Source organism: Rana temporaria, chromosome 1 (genome assembly GCF_905171775.1).
Source record: "Rana temporaria chromosome 1, aRanTem1.1, whole genome shotgun sequence".
NCBI lineage: Eukaryota > Metazoa > Chordata > Amphibia > Anura > Ranidae > Rana > Rana temporaria.
Window position 1 is genome coordinate 77755717 of NC_053489.1, and position 19395 is coordinate 77775111.

Consider the following 19395-nt stretch of genomic DNA (forward strand, 5'->3'; position numbering starts at 1 on the left):
CCCTTTCACACTGAGGAGTTTTTCAGGCGGTACAGCGCTAAAAATAGCGCTGCTATACCACCTGAAAAACTCCTTCACTGCCTACTCAATGTAAAAGCCCGAGGGCTTTCACACTGAGGCGATGCGCTGGCAGGAGAGAATAAAATCTCCTGTCAGCAGCATCTTTGGAGCGGTGAGAGGAGCGGTATGTATACCGCTCCTTCCCATTTAAAACAATGGGAAACCGCAGCAATACGCCTCTGCAGAGGCGCATTGCGGGCCGGTATTAACCCTTTATCGGCCACTAGCAGGGGGTTAATGCCGCACCGCTAGCGGCCGATTCCCGCGGCACTATACCGCCACCGCGGCTCCCGCTCCAAAGTGAAAGGGGTCTAAGTCAAATGTTCACTCTTGCTGCTGCTATCCAACACTTATGGGTGTGTCAATAGCATGTCGTCCCCTCCCCCCATTAGTAAAGTAATACTGTCCCTCCAAAAGGTGATTTTTTTTTTTTTTTTTAATTGAGTGATAGATGGATATATATCTATCCATCTATATCTATCACTCAATTAAAAAAAAAAAAAATTGCTTGCAAATCAAAACGCTCTCCAACCAAGTTAAACCGAGGTTCCACTGTAGATAGATGGATATATATCTATCCATCTATATCTATCTACAGTGGAACCTCGGTTTAACTTGGTTGGAGAGCGTTTTGATTTGCAAGCAATTTTTTTTTTTTTTTTTTTTATTCTGACTCGGTTTGCGAGTGTTGACTTGCAAGACAAGCAGAATTCAAGCTAAATAGGCCTGCAGTACCGAATTTGGCCTGAGGTACGGGGGTGCAGAGGCCGGGCAGAGCCGAAATTAGGCCTTCAGTGCCTCATTTGGCCTGAGGTACGGGGGCGCAGGAGCAGAGAAAAGCCGAACATTGGCCCATAGTACCAAATTTGGCCTGAGGTACGGGGGCGCAGGAAACGAGCCGAAGTGTCCTCGGACCTTTTTGGCACTCTCTGGCGCCCCATTCCCCCCCCCCACCTCTGGCCGCATTTGGTATTGCATCCCATTGAAGTCAATGTGGAACAAATTATTTTCGTTTCCATTGACTTCAATGGGAATACTCGCTTTGACATGCGAGTACTTTGGATTACGAGCATACTCCTGGAACGGATTATGCTCGTAATCCGAGGTTCAACTGTATATAGTGGGAAGGTCAATTTAAAGTGAAACTATATCCATAACAACTTGATAAAAATAATGTTCTTTAGCAAGGAACATGCATTCCATATTAATGATTATGCTACCAAAAGGAGAGTGTGCTGTAAATTTCTTCCAGCATTGCTCCTGGTTTTTCTTGCTGGAGGCCACCATTTTGCTGATTTGCTTAATCTTCTGAATAAAGTTCCACTTTAAGGTGCAATTCTCCCAGCACCTTAAATACACCACGACTCAGAATAAAGTCTTCAAATGTGCTTTAAAAGAGATATTTTAAAAAATACTTACTGCGAGGAAGAGCATGCAGTACATGGAGAAGGAGGAGTGGCCCGAATAGAAGGACAGCCTGGAAGACGGGAAGAAGACACAGCTGGTTAGTATAATCTTACTATTAGGATAATATAGATTTATTGCCAGGTTTTTATAAACTGCTTAAAATCCTTCTGTTCTTTGCCAACAATGTACTCATATGTGAGCCTCTTTTTTGCCAAAATTCAGTGTTGTCTGAATGCTGTCCGTGAAGAGCAAATTTTCCACTGTGAGGTTTTTCCCTCTCTACACTGTCTGATAGCAGGTACACAATCTTCTGTATTAGGTGATGTATTTGTGTATTTCAACCCACTAGGGATAACTTATGTACATTTTTTATTTATATATTATTTGACTTGGCGTAACTGAGAAAAAAAAACATTCCCCTCTGGGTGATCTATGTCCATTACAAACGTTATTGCAGATCCCTGTGCGTTTGTCTGTGCCCATGTGGCAAGTGAATCTAATGGGGAGTGGTTTCTTATCAACCAGCTGCAGCACCTGCAGGGCCTCTATCCCTTTAGACATGATTTCTTATTTGGAGTATCACCAAAAATGTAACTTTTGTTGCAGGGAATGCTTGATATTTCACTTGTATCTTGGTGTAGACTTCTGGGGAAAAATAGGGAGCTAATCATACAAACTGGAAATTATGTTTCTGGGGGGCGTTCTATACACATTCTGTGTACAGAACACCTCCAGGTAGCCATATTGCATTTTACATAAAATCACAGCGCTGCAGATTAAAAGGGAATTATTTTTAATCAATTGCAATATGACTTGAGTCGCAATTGTACATGCTATATTTTTTATTTGCTATTTTTTTCTAAAAAAAGTGGGGTTAACCTTTAAAGTGGTTGTAAAGGCAGAAGTTTTTTTTTTTACCTTAATACATTCTATGCATTATGGTAAAAAAAAACGTGGATGCAGCACCTCACCCAGCCCCCCTTAGGCTTCATTTCCACTGGCGTTTTTCCAGCCACTTTTCTGAGCGTTTTTTACAGCTTAAAAACGCCTGTCCATGTTATTCTATGGCATCATGCCCACATAGGCGTTTTTGAGCTGCAAATGGCATAGGCGTTTTTGAGCTGTAAAAAAAACGCAGGACCAGGGCGTTCTGAAGCTCCAGAGTAGAGCTGTAAAAACGCCAGACGTTAAACGCTCAAAAACGCAACCGCTGCATTTTTAAAGCTACAAAATAAACATGGACAGGTGTTTTTAAGCTGTAAAAAAGGCTAACAGTGGCTGTAAAAACGCCAGTGGAAATGAAGCCTTATAGTTACCTGAGCCCCATCTTGATCCAGCTATGTGCATGAGCGTAGCAGGTCTCCTGGCTGTCATTCACTGCTACTGAGCCAATGAGGGGGGTGGGGGGTTGTCGAGCTGTGCTTGGTGTGTCAATGTCTATTGACAGGAGCATGGCTCGGGAGGGAGTTTGCTTGAGTGTCCCCATAGCAAGAGGCTTGCTATTGTTGGTCACTCGGCAGGGGGAGAGCAGCCAGGAGCAACAGTGGGGGACCCAAAGAGAAGACGATCGGGGGCCACTCTGTGAAAAACCATAGCACAAGCAAATAAGTATAACATGTTATTTCTTTTATTTTTTTTCCCAAAAACACTTTAAATGGGTTCGAAATACTGAAAAAGCTTTAGAATCACGATTTCCCAGAGACTGTTTGGTACTGAATCCTTCAAATTCCTGCCAAAACTTTACCTTTACACAGCTATGTGCATGAAGCAGCTTTCATGGTGACAGTACTGCATGCTTTTCATGTGATCTGTAAACACGCACTAGAGTAGGGATGCTCAACTGGTGGCCCACAAGCTTTTGCTCTGGGATGGCAGGTGAAGAAGCCCAGGTCACCGGTTGCTGACCTGTCATCTCAGAGCATCAGAGTGGATGGGGCTGGCACCAGGGGCTGCATAAGCCAATGTTTCCTCTATAGCGCTGGCTCCTGTCCCAGGGCGAAGTGTATTTGGTATCACTCCACTTATGAAAGGGAAAATATTTTCAACAGCCAGCAATGCTGGCAGAAAGTGAAAGATAAAAGGTCAGTTCATTAAATTTCACAGTTTAGCAATGGGAATAGTTTTGCAATGGTTATTGAGCTGCTTTCACACTGATCTGCAGGTGCAGCACAGGTTACCGGCACCGAGCCATAGACCTCTGCAGGTGCAGCACAGGTTACCGGCACCGAGCCATAGACCTCTGCAGGTGCAGCACAGGTTACCGGCGCCGAGCCATAGACCTCTATTTTATCCTGCTGTTTTGGTGCACTTTCAGAAAGTGCACCACACCCCTAAGATGTAATAAATGTCTATGGCTTAGTGTAGCAAAGCAGTGGTGCAGGTAAATTGCAAGGGTTCATTTACATTTGCGGTTTCAGGGGCAGTAAAAGCCCATAGCTCATTGTGGAAGAGTGCCAGTTTTAAACCATGGAAATGGTATCTACATCCCATCAAATGAAAGGGAGAGTGAGTTGAGGCTATTATGGACTTTCATGGTATTGTAAAAAGGCTTAACATACACAAAATAAGTATAAAAATTCAATTTTATTCCAACAATATATTAAAACCTACAATCGGCTAAAAAAAAAAATATAGACCCAGTAGACTGTGTCATAGACATTCAGCTCTATAAAATCACAGATGAGATGACCAGTGTATTGGATACTCCAACATGTTTCACGGAGAGACCACCGCTTCTTCAGGAGCTTATTATATGGTATTATAGAGCAATCATCACACTTAATGCTATGAGTAAAGAAGAGGGGGGAAAAAAACGAATACACCATTTTTAGATATTATAAAATACAAATGTAATGCAATTCCCTGGACGCTATTTTACCCAGAATGAGGTCAAAGGCATTGGGTCCATGCATTTGACCTCGTCCTGGGTAAGACGGCGTGCAGGGGATTTCACTATATTTGTATTTTACAAAATCAAAAAAGGTGTAATTTTTTTTTTTTTTACTCTTCATTCATAGCATTAAGTGTGATGATTGCTCTATAATAAGCTCCTGAAGAAGCAGTGGTCTCTCTGTGAAACATGTTGAGCGTCCAACACACAGATGGTATATGCTAAAGTTGACAGGTTATCTCCCTATGGTCATCCGATCTGTGATTTTTATAGAGCTGAATGTCTAGGATACAGTCTACTTTTTCGATGTTTTAATATATTGTTGGAATATTTTTTTATATATATATATAGCTCATTGTGGGCTGTGGCCAGTTATCAAATCACTTAAGGCAGGGGTGTCAAACTGGCAGCCCTCCAGCTGTTGCAAAACTATAAGTCCCATGAGGCATTGCAAGGCTAACAGTTACAAGCATGACTCCCACAGGCAGAGGCATGATGGGACTTGTAGTTTCGGAACAGCTGGAGGACCACCAGTTTGACACCCCTGACTTAAGTGGCCCTAACTCTTCAAAATGTTGGGCACCCCTACTATGGAGTATATACCTGTCAATGTGGGGGACGATGCTGATAAAGCAACTCGTGGAAGGAAGCAAACTCTACAGACCAGAAGTATCCACTTATGGGGTGGGCAGGGGGCCATTCTGGAGAAAACTGGGGCCTGGTAACATGCTGGCACTGTTGGTGACTAGGAAAGAACTGTCCAGTGGACGTATAGATGCAGGACACAAACATTATACTACAGAGATCAGCAATGTAACAGACAGAATTACAGCTGGTAGTCTCACAAGGCATCGTATCGTCTGGGGTGGTGATTTATGTACGACGCTTGGGAAACACCAGATTATATTAACCAATCACAAAAACCTGGTATGTAGAAAATGTGTTGCAGTAAATTAAAAAATTCCAGCCATTAAAGCCTTGTATTATTCCAACACAGACATTCATTAGGGCTTTTACATTTTTTTTTTTTTTTTAAAGAAAAGTGCTTCTAAATCTACATTGGTGGTGAGTGTGCACAGGCACTGCAGACCCAAATTAATGTCAGGTTATTTTGGGAATATCGATTTACATCTCATCATATGAAAGCTTCCAGATCCTCACATTGCCCTCCCATGGGATACCGTGGTCCTTGTTTGTAATCATATTACACAGAAATGTGAGTGCATTGTCATAGTGCAATTAGTGATTGCTGGGAATGGGCCCGCATTCTTCTCAGCCATAACGGGCACACCAACAAAGGCGTTTCCATGGGGACCAGCCCCTGCATGATGCACACACAACATGGAAGGAGCTGCCCTTCCTGTCCAGCCATTAATCTATCACACAGACCACTGCTCAAAGGGACGAACACAGACCACTGCTCAAAGGGAGGCATTATTAAAAACACAGGGCAGCCAACCACCCAGGAATAAAATGATCTAGTCTCTGGTGTCCCCATACTGACCTCTGATTATTTATTTTATAAATCTGCTCTATCCTTATTCCAACCAGTGCTCCAGTTTAAAAAAATATAATAATTTAAGTGTCTGCCTTAGAGGACAAGACAAGACATTCACTATTTATACTAACCGCCAAAGCTTCCTTAACAACCAGTGAATAGATGTTTAAGGCGGACAGCTGATGCGTCATCGGTTGTTAAGGACCTGGCGGGCACCTGCTCCTTAACCACCCGCTGGTTGCTGCTAAACGCTGGCACAAATACGCTAATTACGAGTGGTTTTGTCCCGACACATTTCTGCCGTTTGTTACAGCTGCTAGTGTGCATGGAGCCTGAATGAAAATGCTTATAGGATTTAGAGTTCCAGGCATTTCCAGGAGGCAGCGGTGAGGCAAAGTGACAACCCTGACACCTGTAGGATTTGACTGAACACGGGTCCAAGGTTAGTACTTTGTCTTTTTTGTCATCTAATGTTTTAGGAACATTTCTAGCTTTAAATACTGGGTGTGCTCCCAAATAAAAAGGACCTTGATTTATTACTGCATTTTGACTTTCCCAATTTAAGCCCCACCAATAATTCCAACATTCGGTAAGAGTGCTTCTCCTGAGACGGTATCATTTGGTTGTGGGAATTGCGGCTGGCAGGGTTTAGACATGAAAGGAAATGAAACCAGAGGCTGGCACAGAATTGGTTCTTCTGGCTAAGAACAGGCATTTTGGGGTTCATGCTGTACGATAGAGAATAGATAACTGTAAAAGACACCTGTTATACACATTTCTGACAGCCCTCAGATGTCTATGGAGATGCCAACCCAAATTTTACTTTGGTCACATAACAGATGCTTACTGGTGGCACATAATTCTTGCACAGCTATCCTGAATATGCCAGTTCTATTTTCTGGTACAATGACAAGTGAAGCTCTGAACAAATCTGGTCATTTGTCTGGCGGCATTATTCTTCTTCGCTCCCTGTCACAGCTTTACAATGTCTTCTATTCTGATATGTAATGCCAGCTGGTGTAGGAAAGCTTCTCAGACCCACTGCCAATCATTACACCATTGGATCCTATGTAGGATTATCCCACTGCTGAAACTCCGTAATCCATCTCTTATAACACAGATGTTGGCACCTGTTCTTTATATGGAGTTCAAACTAACACAAAAACATATACCAATTATGGACATGACAATAGATTTCTCACCGCAGATGGCTGTGACAAGGACAGGAGAGAAGTCTCATCTGACACTCAATCGTGGCAACAAGGGACTATCTAGCTGCAGTGCTTCCTCCTGGCATTTTAGTGTGCCCAGAAGGGGTAGGTACAGGGCCGAACCCCACTGGTGCAGCTAAGCAATGCCTCTAGCAGGCTGCAGCTGCATTTTGGGCCCTATGTGTTCAGGAATAAATGCCCAAAGGGCAAGTCTAATGTGTTATAATTTATCTTTTATAGCTATAAATATGTCGTTTTACACTATATCAACAAAAGTATTGGGACGATTGCCTTTAAACGCACATGAACTTTAATGACATCCTAGTCTTAGTCCGTAGAGTTCAATATTAAGTTGGCCCACCCTTTGCAGTAGGGGTGCAACGGATCGTGCCCGATCCGCGATCCGAACGGGTCGACCTGTTCGGATCGGAACAGTATGCGATCCGTGGAAAGACCGCGGCTTCAGCCTAGCTCCGGAGCGGTCATCTTGGTACACTCGGCGGCGGTGCGCACTGACGTCATCACCCCTCCCTCTGCTCGTGGATTTTTTCCTTTTTTGCAAGAGCGCGCTGCGCCGCTGACTCTGCATGTAACCTGGAGACAGACCGAGTACATCAGTACAGTGAATTGGCTAATGGCTTAATAGCCATTAGCCAACTCACTGTACTGATGTACTCGGTCTAGTAAAACAGTAAGACTGTAATTACCATTTTTGCCACTGTAATAATAGTCATAGCCAACATTGCCCCCACCATAGTAAACAGTAACACTGTGTGTATAGCCATTTTTCCCACTGTAATCAGTTTACTAGTGTGGGGGCAATGTTGGCTATGACTATTATTACAGTGGCAAAAATGGTAATTACAGTGTTACTGTTTTACTAGTGTGGGGGCAATGTTTGCTATGGCTATTAATAATAGCCATAGCCAACATTGCCCCCACACAGGTAAAACAGTAAGGGTCCTTTCACACTAGCGGACCGTTCGTCCGTTCATTACAAGTCCGTTTATGGACTTGTAATGAATCCCTATGGGATCGCGTCCGTTAGCGGATGGAGCATCCGCTAGCTTCCGCAACCATCCGCGTCCGTCGGGATCTGCTTTTGCGAACGGAAGAAACCCTATTTTTCTTCCGTCTGGCAGAACGGATCGGATGCAGACGGCCAGACGGTCCGTCTGCATCCGATCCCCCATAGGAGAGAGCGGAGCAGAGACAGGGCGGTCTCTGCACTGTGTGCGGGGAATGCCCTATCCGCCGACAGCTCAGCGGGGATGACGGATGATCCCCTCTGAGCTTTGGCGGACACAGAAACGGTCCGCTCCGTGTGAAAGGACCCCAACACTGTAATTGCCATTTTTCCCACTGTAATGGTCCCAAAGTTGTCCGATGTGTCCGCCATAATGTCGCGGTCATGAAAAAAATCGCTGATCGCCGCCATTAGTTGTAAAAAAAAAAATATATATATTAATAAAAATGTAAAAAGACAAAACTTTCGTTTGTCTTGTGTTTGTTTTTTTTTTTTTGTTTTTTTTACTGATCCGAAAATGATCCGATCCGTGACTCCTGATCCGAGGATCGATCCAATCCGTGAGTTTTTTGATCCGTTGCACCCCTACTTTGCAGCTATAACAGCTTCAACTCTTCTGGGAAGGCTGTCCACAAGGTTTAGGAGTGCGTCTATGTGAATGTTTGACCATTCTCCCAGAAGCACATTTGTAAGGTCCAGCACTGATGTGGACAAGAAGGCCTGGCTCACAGTCTCTGCTCGAATTCACCCCAAAGGTGTTCTATTGGGTTGAGGTCAGGATTCTGTGCAGGCCAGGCAAGTCCCTCCACCCCAAACTCGCTCATCCATGTCTATGGACTTTGCTTTTTGCACTAGTCCAAATCATTTGGTGGAGGCCTAAGACTGAGATGCCATTAAATTTCATGTACATATAAAGGCAGGTGTCCCAATACTTTTGGTAATATTGTGTTACAGCATTTTTAATGAGAGCCTTTTAGGAAAATAACGGGACAGATATTAGCCTGTTCTTTACCCTCCTGGTAGTTTTTTTTTTGCTGCCCCCACACTGATATGGCTGAAGGTTCTGTACCTGTGCACTCAGCAGTCTATCTGCAGAAGCACAATATATGAGGGGGTCAGTGCCTAGGCAGCGCCAACACATGGCCATGTGCACCCAACGCTCTCAGAGTTCTCTAAAGGCTTCTGGAATAAATGGGGCTCCCAGTCTACGTCTACCAGTAATGTTATTCCCATCTAGGTGATAAATGCATACAGGGTCTTAAGGTGTAAAAAAAAAAAAAAATGATATGCAAGTCTATTAAAGTTGGGTGTGAAAATAGAAATTAGCAAAATGAGGGTGAAGGTTTGCTTCAAGGCACAAAATACCTTAATCTATGCAAATAAAGTTAACTTCCAATAAGCAGACTACAGAAAGCTGAAATCTGATTGGCTTGTAGAAATGATCACACCGTTGGCACACTCGCACTGTCTTTTGCATTTTGGCAAGCCCAAATTTGATCCAATTTTCAAGAACTTCCGAGAGAAGTTAGTGCAACCAAAAACAAACACTGATGTGTCTCAGCTGGTATTTTCCGCAGCCTAATATATAAAAAGTTCATGTGAACTGATCTTTACAGCAAAGTAAAGAGACATCTGCCGGCATGGAGGAGAACGGTCTATCAGCTGTTCTCAGGAAACGGTCGCTGAAAGAAAACCTGCATGTGCTAGATAATAATACTGAGCTTATTTCACCGAGCTCCAACCATCATTACACCACAGTGACAGTTATTTTCAGCAATGACAGGCAATGAGAGATAATAAATAAAAGCCACATGGTTAAAAATAAAGTAACACATTCAGCCTATTCAGTTCTCCACATCAGGCTCGGGTAAGGAGTGCATTGAGCCAAATAAAGATAAGCACTGAGTAAAAGGTCTCCTTATTTCTACTGTGCCTTGATGAATCAGACTGCAGCATCTGTTTTCAGTTCTTGTTCTCCTATAGAACTCCTCCAGCCAGAGCGCCATTCTCAACAGCACCAAAGTATAAGTCTGGGGTAGTAAATTAAAAAAGTCAAGGAGGTCCGGTAACTAAAAAAAAAATTTGCCCGAGGTCCTAATCACAAGTCTGTGCCATGAACGATTGTACGTGTCTACTTTTCTTTTTTTAGTGCTTTTCTTACCGTTTCCTTCACACATTTTGGTAATACTGTCAGACTACCCCATTAATCAGTTGCCAGTCAGAGCATCCTCTTATATCAGGTCCCGAGTGCCCTCTTACATAAAAGGTTTCTTAATCAGAAGGCCCCCTTACATCATTTGTCCCCATCAGGAATGCCCCCTTATATTAGGTGCCGTCATCAGAGTGCCCCCCATCAGAGTGCGCCCTTAACATAAAACGTGCCAATTGGCATGCCCCTTATTTTATGTTAAGGGCCACTCTTATAGGTACATTTATGTTAAGAGGCATGCTAATGGGCACATTTTGTTGTGCCCATCAGAGTGCCACTTAACATAAAATGTGCCCACCAGAGTTCCCCTTATTTTATGTTAGGAGGTACGCTGATGGGCCACATTTTGTTGTGCCCATCAGAGTGAAACTTGCATTAAATGTGCCCATCAGCATTTCCCTTAACATAAAATGTGCCCCTTACCATGTTTACAGAGATAACTCGTCTCTTGAATTTGTGGTCCCCCCTCCCAATCTCCTTATTAGGCAGGATCAACGTCTTAAAAATGTCCATACTCCCTAAGATATTGTATCTTTTCGAGACACTCCCTACTTCTGTCCCGATGTCGCAATTGAAACTCCTCCAGAGGAGGTGCCTCAGGTTTATCTGGAATAATGCTTCCCATAGGGTCGCACAATCAGTGGTTTACGCCCCTAGACATAGAGGTGGGATGGCGGCACCAGATATTATTAAATATTATTATGCTTCTTATCTCCGTATATTAACCTCTTGGGTGTCTAGAAAGGCCCCTTCCAGATGGGCAGAGATAGAAATGGGGATTACTGCACCAGTGCATCCCTGTTATATGCTATGGCCGTCGTCCGCTAAATTTATGCCTCAGCTTAGATCTTTATGTCTAGCCCCAATGTTGTTTACCCTGACTACTTGGAGGAGATGTGTGGAGCGGTTCTCCCTCTCCTCCAGGTGTTCCCCTCTAATGAACGTTCTTTTCAATCCAGATATTCCTGATGGCCTATCATATGGGAGAATGTATCCCTGGACTCAAGCTGGAGTTTTTCAATTGCGACACTTGGTCAATCCGGTCACGCACATCTTTCTATCTTTCTCAGAATTACAAGCAAAATACGATTTGCCGACTTCTCTTCAGTATTCTTATCTACAATTTAAGCATTTTTTCCTCTCCACGTTCCCCTCGTTATCACTAGAGAGACCCACAGATTTTGAGCTTTTATGTGTAGCAGGTCCCTATGCACCTAAGCAGATTTCATCAATATATAAAATTCTACATGAAACCCCCCCTCTGACGGACTCCACGCATAAATATATGAACAAATGGTCTACTATACTAAAGCGCCCGATTTCGTTGCTGGATTGGGGGAAAATATGGGCTAATACTTCGAAGATTTCGCGCTGTGTAGTGCATAGGGAGACTGCCCTTAAAATTTTGCTATTTTGGTATAGGACCCCAGACCTACTGCACGCCCGTGACCCTACCCTCTCTAAGTTATGCTGGAGATGTGTAAGGGCCGTGGGCTCTCTTTTTCATATTTTTTGGGAATGCCCTCTCATTAGCCCTTTTTGGATAAAGATTCAAGAGCTCCTTCAGTCGCAGCTATCCCATCCCGTACCCTTATCGCCTTTACATTTCATATTGGGCCTACCCCTTACGGGTCTGCCTAAGACATCACAGAAACGTATGTCTTTTGTCCTTTTAGCCGCAAAGAGAGCCATCCCTAGGCTCTGGCTCTCTACTTCACCCCCTTCTATTCACCAGGTTCTTTCAATTATAATAGATACACGTAGGATGGAACATTTAACTGCTAAGATTGAAGATACCTTGCCTTTATTTGAGAGCATTTCGAAAACGTGGGATGATTCCGAGTTCTCATCCGGTTTCCTATCTGAATCCTCTCAAGAGTCTTGATTCCCATGGTGCATATTATATTTTATTTTACTTTATTTTTTATTTTTTATTCTTTCTTTCTTTCTTTCTTTGTTCTCATAAACAATTTAAAAAAAAATGTGGCCCTTAACATAAAATGAGGGGCATTCTGATGGGCACATTTTCCTATCAGGGGCACACTGATGAACACATTTAATGTAAGATTCACTTTGATTAGCACAATAAAATGTGCTTATCAGAGTGCCCCTTACCATAAAATATGCCCACCAGTGTGTCCCTTAACATAAAATAAGAGGCATTCTGATGGGCACATTTTATGTTAAAGGGAGCTTTTCCACAAGAGTGGGGAAAAAAAATTAAAATCTGAACCCACACCATTATGTATCCCGATTGAACATTTGACCTTAGATACACTTCAAAGCAGAACTCCAGCCAAAAATGTACACAATAAAATGAATAGCCCAATAAAAGATAAAATTACCAAAACCAACTTAATATTCATCTCAAATCCAGAGATTTTCCCCGCAATCCTTTTTTCTGCCTTTTAGATGGGTTGAATGATGGTGGTCATCAGCCTATTTCCTCTAAGCCCAGGTAATTATGGACCTGCCCCTGTCTGTGACTGGACAATGAAAGGAGAAGCAGCACAGTGATGAGCTATTTTCTCTGTTATTCTGCTATCTTCTTCTAACAGCGTGCTTCTTGTCATCACATGAACTGCTTCCTATTTAGAAAGTGTATTATTGATTACATAGCTGCATTATTTGTGTTTTTTTTTTATTTTATATATATATATATATCTGCCTAGAAATGATTGGTTTTAAGTAAGGGCCCACTAAGTGGGATTTAAAGCCCACCTCCAGGAATAAAACAAAATCTACCCTTGCAATGAGGACTGTCGCACTGTAAAAGGAAACCTTTTTATTCAGTCTAGAAGAGCAGAGATCGGGAGTATTATCTTATTCCTCACTCAAGCAGGGTCCCACCAGACCCGTGAAGCCTCCTATTGTCTGCGGTCGCACTCCTGCCTCCTTAACACAGGAGTTAATAGTCCTACATTGTATGTGGTGATGCCAAGGGGGCGCCCAGAGCACCGGAGGGAGAGGAGGAGCGCTCTGGATCTGGTTGGAGCAGGGGTTGGGTAAGTAGTACAGCCTCTTCAGCTAGGTCCCCTAGATCTAGAAATGAGCATTAAACCTTGCAGCACAGAGGGAGGCCCCCACTACAAGGGTAGATCAGGGTCCAATTCTTGGAGCTGGCCTTTCAGGCAGGGCTCACCTTTTTCGAGTATGTGTTCTTTCCTCTCCAGAAGAGTTAACAGTTTGTTGAGTAGACAATGTGGGGCTGATGTTCATGGATAAATGAAAAGCATCTGTATATTCTGTGTATTTCTAGTCAATATAAACAAATATGTACAGCAGTGACATCAATGTGTGCCCATCGTCCCCGCCATACTCACCATGACACGACTCCTCAATTGGTTGTATATTTTAGATTCATATCAGCCTACAGATATCTAGTTGCATTCATTTTTTCATCTGGATTAATAAGGGCGTCAGATAGCCAAACACAACTAAAGCCAGCCATAGATGACTTGAATCTCAGCTGGTTCAGCAGAGACCAACCCGAGATTTGAACCTGTATGGGCAGGCTGATTGTACCCAAGTTGGTCAATCAATCAACTTAGGAATGACCAGCCATATCGGATTTTACATGCAAATATTGCTAGCCTCTATTATGACAGTAATCACTGTGTTCTCCCAGCGGGGATGGCTCCCCCACCAGGGGAACACAACGGCTCAGTGGAATGGGGGAACTTGGCGCTTTCCTTTCCTGCAACCAAAAGAAAATCGCTCCATCTATGGCTAGCTTAAGAAATGAGGGCCAGATTCACAAAAGAGATACAACGGCATATCTCCTGATACGCCGTCGTATTGCTGTGTTACGGCCGTCCGAACTATGCGACTGATTCATAGAATCAGTTACGCATAGCTAGCCCTAAGATCCGACAGGTGTAATTGAATTACACTATCGGATCTTAAGGATGCAATTCTAGGCCGGCCGCTAGGTGGCGAGGCCATTGCGGTCGGCGTAGAATATGCAAATGACTAGTTACGGCGATTCCCGAACGTCCGCGATGCCCGTCGATCTAACTTTATGTCGTTTCCGTCGAGTTACGCCGCGTAAAATTAGGGCTGAGCCCTAGTTGTTCTAAGCCATGTTAAGTATGGCCCTCGTTCCCGCGTCCAAATTTAAAAAACCACGTCGTTTGCGTAAGTCGTCCGTGAATGGCGCTGGACGCCATTTACGTTAACATCTAAACAAATGACGTCTGTGCGACGTCATTTAGCGCAATGCACGTCGGGTAATTTACCCGACGGAGCATGCGCAGTACGTTCGGTGCGGGAACGCGCCTAATTTAAATGGTGCCCGCCCCATTTGAATTGGGCGGGCTTGCGCCGAGCACATTTACGTTACACCGCCGCAAGTTTACAGGTAAGAGTTTTGAGAATCAGGCACTTACGCTGTAAACCTGCGTCGGTGTAACGTAAATGGGATACGTTACGCCGCCGTGGAGTAACGTAATTCTATGTGAATCTAGCCCTGAGTGTCTGCCCTTTCTGTGCCTTATCCATTTCTGTAAGTGGAATCCTGTGTTCCTTTCCTCCTTAAGTGTTGCCTGCTGTTTGCTAGATTGTCCTGACTAGCAATTAAAAGCTATTTTAATTTGTCCAGTCTTGGAATAGTTTAGTTCTCACGAGAAACTATCCATGTCCACCCAGGCAGCCGTATAAAGCTATAGCGGAGGAGGTCTATGTGCAGGCAGTCCGTCACTGGTACTGGGGGGGTGAAGGCTATAGGTCCGGGATGTTCCATTGCCAATATCCTAAAGGAGATTTACAGAAACACGCTAACAGGCAGACATATGTATCAAGCTTGACAAGTGTTGTGAGTTATTCCTTCACTGCTGGCAACAATTACATTTGTGAGTCATTACGGGAAAGTGCGTGCATTAGAAGTGCTCCGAGAACGTTACAACATGCTGGGAGATTGCGCCAACACAAGTTGTGCGTACGTTCTTATGACTGTTTGCTGAAACTCGTGTCCTCCACCTATCTCTGACCATAGGTTTATGAAGAATAAAAATAATGAACAGCAGATTTTTCCATATCTTCTGAAGTTGTGCCCATGTAGGAGCACAGAATTCCGGGTATACAGCGGAAAAACATCAACATGACCTGTTATAAGTGCCTAGGGGATTAAGAATCCTGTTAAGCCAGTGCTGTGATTTAGGCACTCCTGACAGACAGCTAGGTCCTGAACCTCTCTGCAGACTAGAATGCTGTTAAAGTACACCTGTCATGCCTATTCACAGCAAAATGATGGGGATCAGTGTGGGGGGGGGGGGGGGGGTAGGACAATGATGGAAACCTAACAGCATGGTGTTCCCTTTGGAAATAATTGGTACTTCCAGGTATGAGGGAGAGCTTCTTCCCCCCCCCCCCCCCCCCCCATTCCTCAATGCAAAGCTCATTGCCCCAGCAACCAATTGCCAAACCTGAGAAGTGTCAAATTGGGCAAGTGGGAGAGCCCTGTAAAAGTTTTGGCACCGACCCTACACAGGGCTCTGGCACCGACCCTACACAGGGCTCTGGCACCGACCCTACACAGGGCTCTGGCACCGACCCTACACAGGGCTCTGGCACCGACCCTACACAGGGCTCTGGCACCGACCCTACACAGGGCTCTGGCACCGACCCTACACAGGGCTCTGGCACCGACCCTACACAGGGCTCTGGCACCGACCCTACACAGGGCTCTGGCACCGACCCTACACAGGGCTCTGGCACCTACCCTACACAGGGCTCTGGCACCGACTCTACACAGGGCTCTGGCACCGACTCTACACAGGGCTCTGGCAGGCAAACAGGGTGATAGGAAAGTTAAGAGAAGAGGAGTATTAGCAGAAGTGGTGGGCTATCAAGAGAGCCTGTCAATTAACATGAAAGGGCAAAATTACAGGTTCTCTAAATTCAATAGCCTGGTCAGCAGTCCACCAAAGACTTTTGTGTGAACATGCTTACCGGAGGGGGAGATCATAAGGAAGACCTTGTCAGTTTGTTGCTACTCATTTATTGTCCAATTAGGGCAAATTTCTTTCCTGCAACCACAGACAGTGTTGCTGCGGGAATCCCTCCTGCCAGGCCATTGTCTTCTCCCGTAGGAGGAAGCTGTCCCCGCTGGGAGAAGACGGTGATCATCACAGCTAGCGACTATAGCAGCCGCTAGCGGTAATCGCAAAAGAATCTGGCAGGCTGGTTGTGCCAAAGTTGATAAATTGATCAACTTGGTACATTCATCCTGCCCATTAATGGTTTGAATCAAACCGTGTATGGCCGGCCTTATACTCATAGTGCGATACAACTTTGATTGGCCCCAAGGCAGGCCATACACATAGAAAATTCTTTCCTGCAACCACGGGTTGCAGGAAAGAAATTTGCTTGATTGCCCCACATTAAACAAAAGACATATAGCCGGATTCACAAAGACTTACGCTGACATATCTACTGATACGCCGCGTAAGTCCGCGGATGCGCCGTCGTATCTATGCGTTTGATTTTGCAAAGGAGATACGCCTGAATTTCAGCTCCATCCGACCGACGTAAGTCTCCTACGCCATCGTATCTTGGGCGCATATTTATGCTGGCCGCAAGGGGCGCTTCCATTGATTTACGCGTTGAATATGTAAATGACCTAGATACGCCGATTCACGAACGTACTTACGCCCGTGGCAGTAATTTACGCCGTTTACATAAGGCGTACGTCCGGTGTAAAGATAAACCACCTCAATAGCAGGTGTTAGTCATGTTAGTGTATGGACGTCGGAGCAGCCGCCTGATTTTACGTTGTTTACGCAAGTCGTACGTGAATGGGGCTGAGCGTAGGTTACGTACACGTCGAACGCATTGAGCAGTCGTATCTTAGGGAGTATATGCAATGTAATTCTGCGCATGCGCCGTTCGTTAGGCCCTTCATTTACATGGGGTCACGCTTCATTTTAATGCAGCACGCCCACTACCTTCCTACTTTGAATTAGGCGGGCTTACGCCAGTCCATTTACGCTAGGCCGCCGTAACTTAGGGAGCAAGTGCTTTGTGAATACTGGTCTTGGCTCTCTATGTTACGTCGGCGTAGCGCATATGAGATGCCGATACGCCTGCTCAAAGATACGCTGCTTCACGTGAATCCGGCCATTGTTGATGTGGGAGTCCTTCCTGCCAGGCCATTGTCTTCTCCTGGTGGGGGAGCCGCCCCCGCCAGGAGCAGAAAAAGTGATTATTGCTAGTGGCTATAGCAGCCACGAGCAATATCGCAGGTACAACCCGGCATGCTGGTTGTACCCAAAGTTGATCGTGAACGTGGTTTATAATCAGCCTGCCCATACGCCGGTTTAAAACAGTGTATGTATGGCCTGCCTTAGTGCTGTCCCTCCCTTTTCAGTGTGAGAGCCTCTGCTGTGCAAGAGATGGATATGTAGGCCAGTTTTTAATGAAAACATAAGTGGGTATTAAACTGTGTTTTTACAATGCAACGCTCCACTTTATTTATTTATGTACATATATTCACAAACCCTGCAACCATTCCAGATCTGAAAATTCCAACATTAGGGCACGTGGGTCTTCTGATCTATTTCATTAAAAAGTTACGCCATGCTAAACTTGCCTCACAGTCTAGAAATGACGCAGGTCCTGGTGAGTGGAGATCCGTCTTGGGTTAGGTTAAGAAGCCCCAAAGCTTTGATCTTTCATTAAGCCATCACAGATTGTTTTCACAATCTTCCATCAGGTCTAATCATGTTTAATAAAAAAGACAAGGAAAGAAAAGCTGCTGAATTTCCTTTTATCTAGCTGAACTCAATTTCAACATACAGTGTTCATAATTCCAGCTTTCATTTTACACAGCAGCTGAAAAGAATCTTAAGAGGGGAAAAAAAAAAAAGTTGGGAAACTCCATTTTCAAGCAACAAGTAAAATCAAATCAAGAGTGATCTGCTAAGGCAGTCCAGCTCCCACTTCAGCCAGGCTAAAATCACTCCATTTTCCTTTACTTTATGTTTTATAACATATATGCATCCAGATTTGTCAGAACTGCAGCCTCTTGTCACATGATTCTGTACTATGAAACACTCATCTTATGCTCAAGGTGTGAGATTGTGGTAGGCAAACTTGAATGAATAATAAAATGGGGCATACACAGCTGTGCAACTTAAAATCCAACAGTTGTTATTGCGCCCAGGAGCCTAAAGCCTCGTACACATGATTGGATTTTCCGACAACAATTGTGTGATGGACGGGTTTTGTCGGATAATCTGACCGTTTGTACGCTCCATTGGACAATTGTTGTCGGAATTTCCAACAACAAATGTTCTATAGCATGCTTTCAAATTTTCCAACAACAAATGTGTCTTGTCGGATTATCCGATTGTGTGTTCACAAAGTACAAACCAGGCCACTTTTTGCGATTCGCTTTAACTGACAATTGCGCGGTCGTGCAACGTGGCTCCCAAGCAAAATTTACGGCATTTTTTTCCCCACAAATAGAGCTTTCTTTGGTGGCATTTGATCATCTCTGCGGTTTAATTTTATTGCTATAATAAATATACCCGAAAATATATAAAAAAAAAACAAAAAAACACAAAAAATGTTCCCTGTTATAGGTCGATTCCGATTCTTCGACATATTTTTGTGTAAAAAAAAAAAAAAAAAATCGCTATAAAAGCATTGGTTTGTGTAAAAGTTATAGCATTTACAAAATAGGGGATAGTTTTATGGCATTTGTATTAATATATATATTTTTTTTTTTTACTAGTAATGGCGGCGATCAGCGATTTTTATTGTGACTGCGACATTATGGCGGACACATCGAACACTTTTGATGCCATTTTGGGACCATTGTCATTTATGCAACGATCAGTGCTTTTAAAAAAAATGCACCTATTACTGTGTAAATGACACTGGCAGGGAAGGGGTTAACCACTAGGGGGCCAGGAAGACGTTAAGTGTGTCCTAAGGAGTGATTCTAACTGTGTGGAGGCTGGGCTTACTGTGACTGATCACTGCTCCCGATGACAGGGAGCAGACGATCAGTGTCCTGTTACTAGGCAGAACAGGGAGCTGCCTTGTTTACACTGGTCTCTCCCCGTTCTGCAGCTCTGTGACACGATTGCA

General features: G+C 44.1%; 1 protein-coding gene across 1 annotated transcript in view; it reads right to left on the reverse strand.

The window, feature by feature from the left end:
* The window catches only part of PLPP1 (phospholipid phosphatase 1), a gene marked incomplete in the record, with an annotated part of 175336 nt that overhangs the window by 8519 nt on the left and 147422 nt on the right, over positions 1 to 19395 (reverse strand). The window contains 1 exon segment of the mRNA XM_040339452.1: positions 1480 to 1537. Within this exon segment, the coding sequence (XP_040195386.1) occupies positions 1480 to 1537 (58 nt within the window).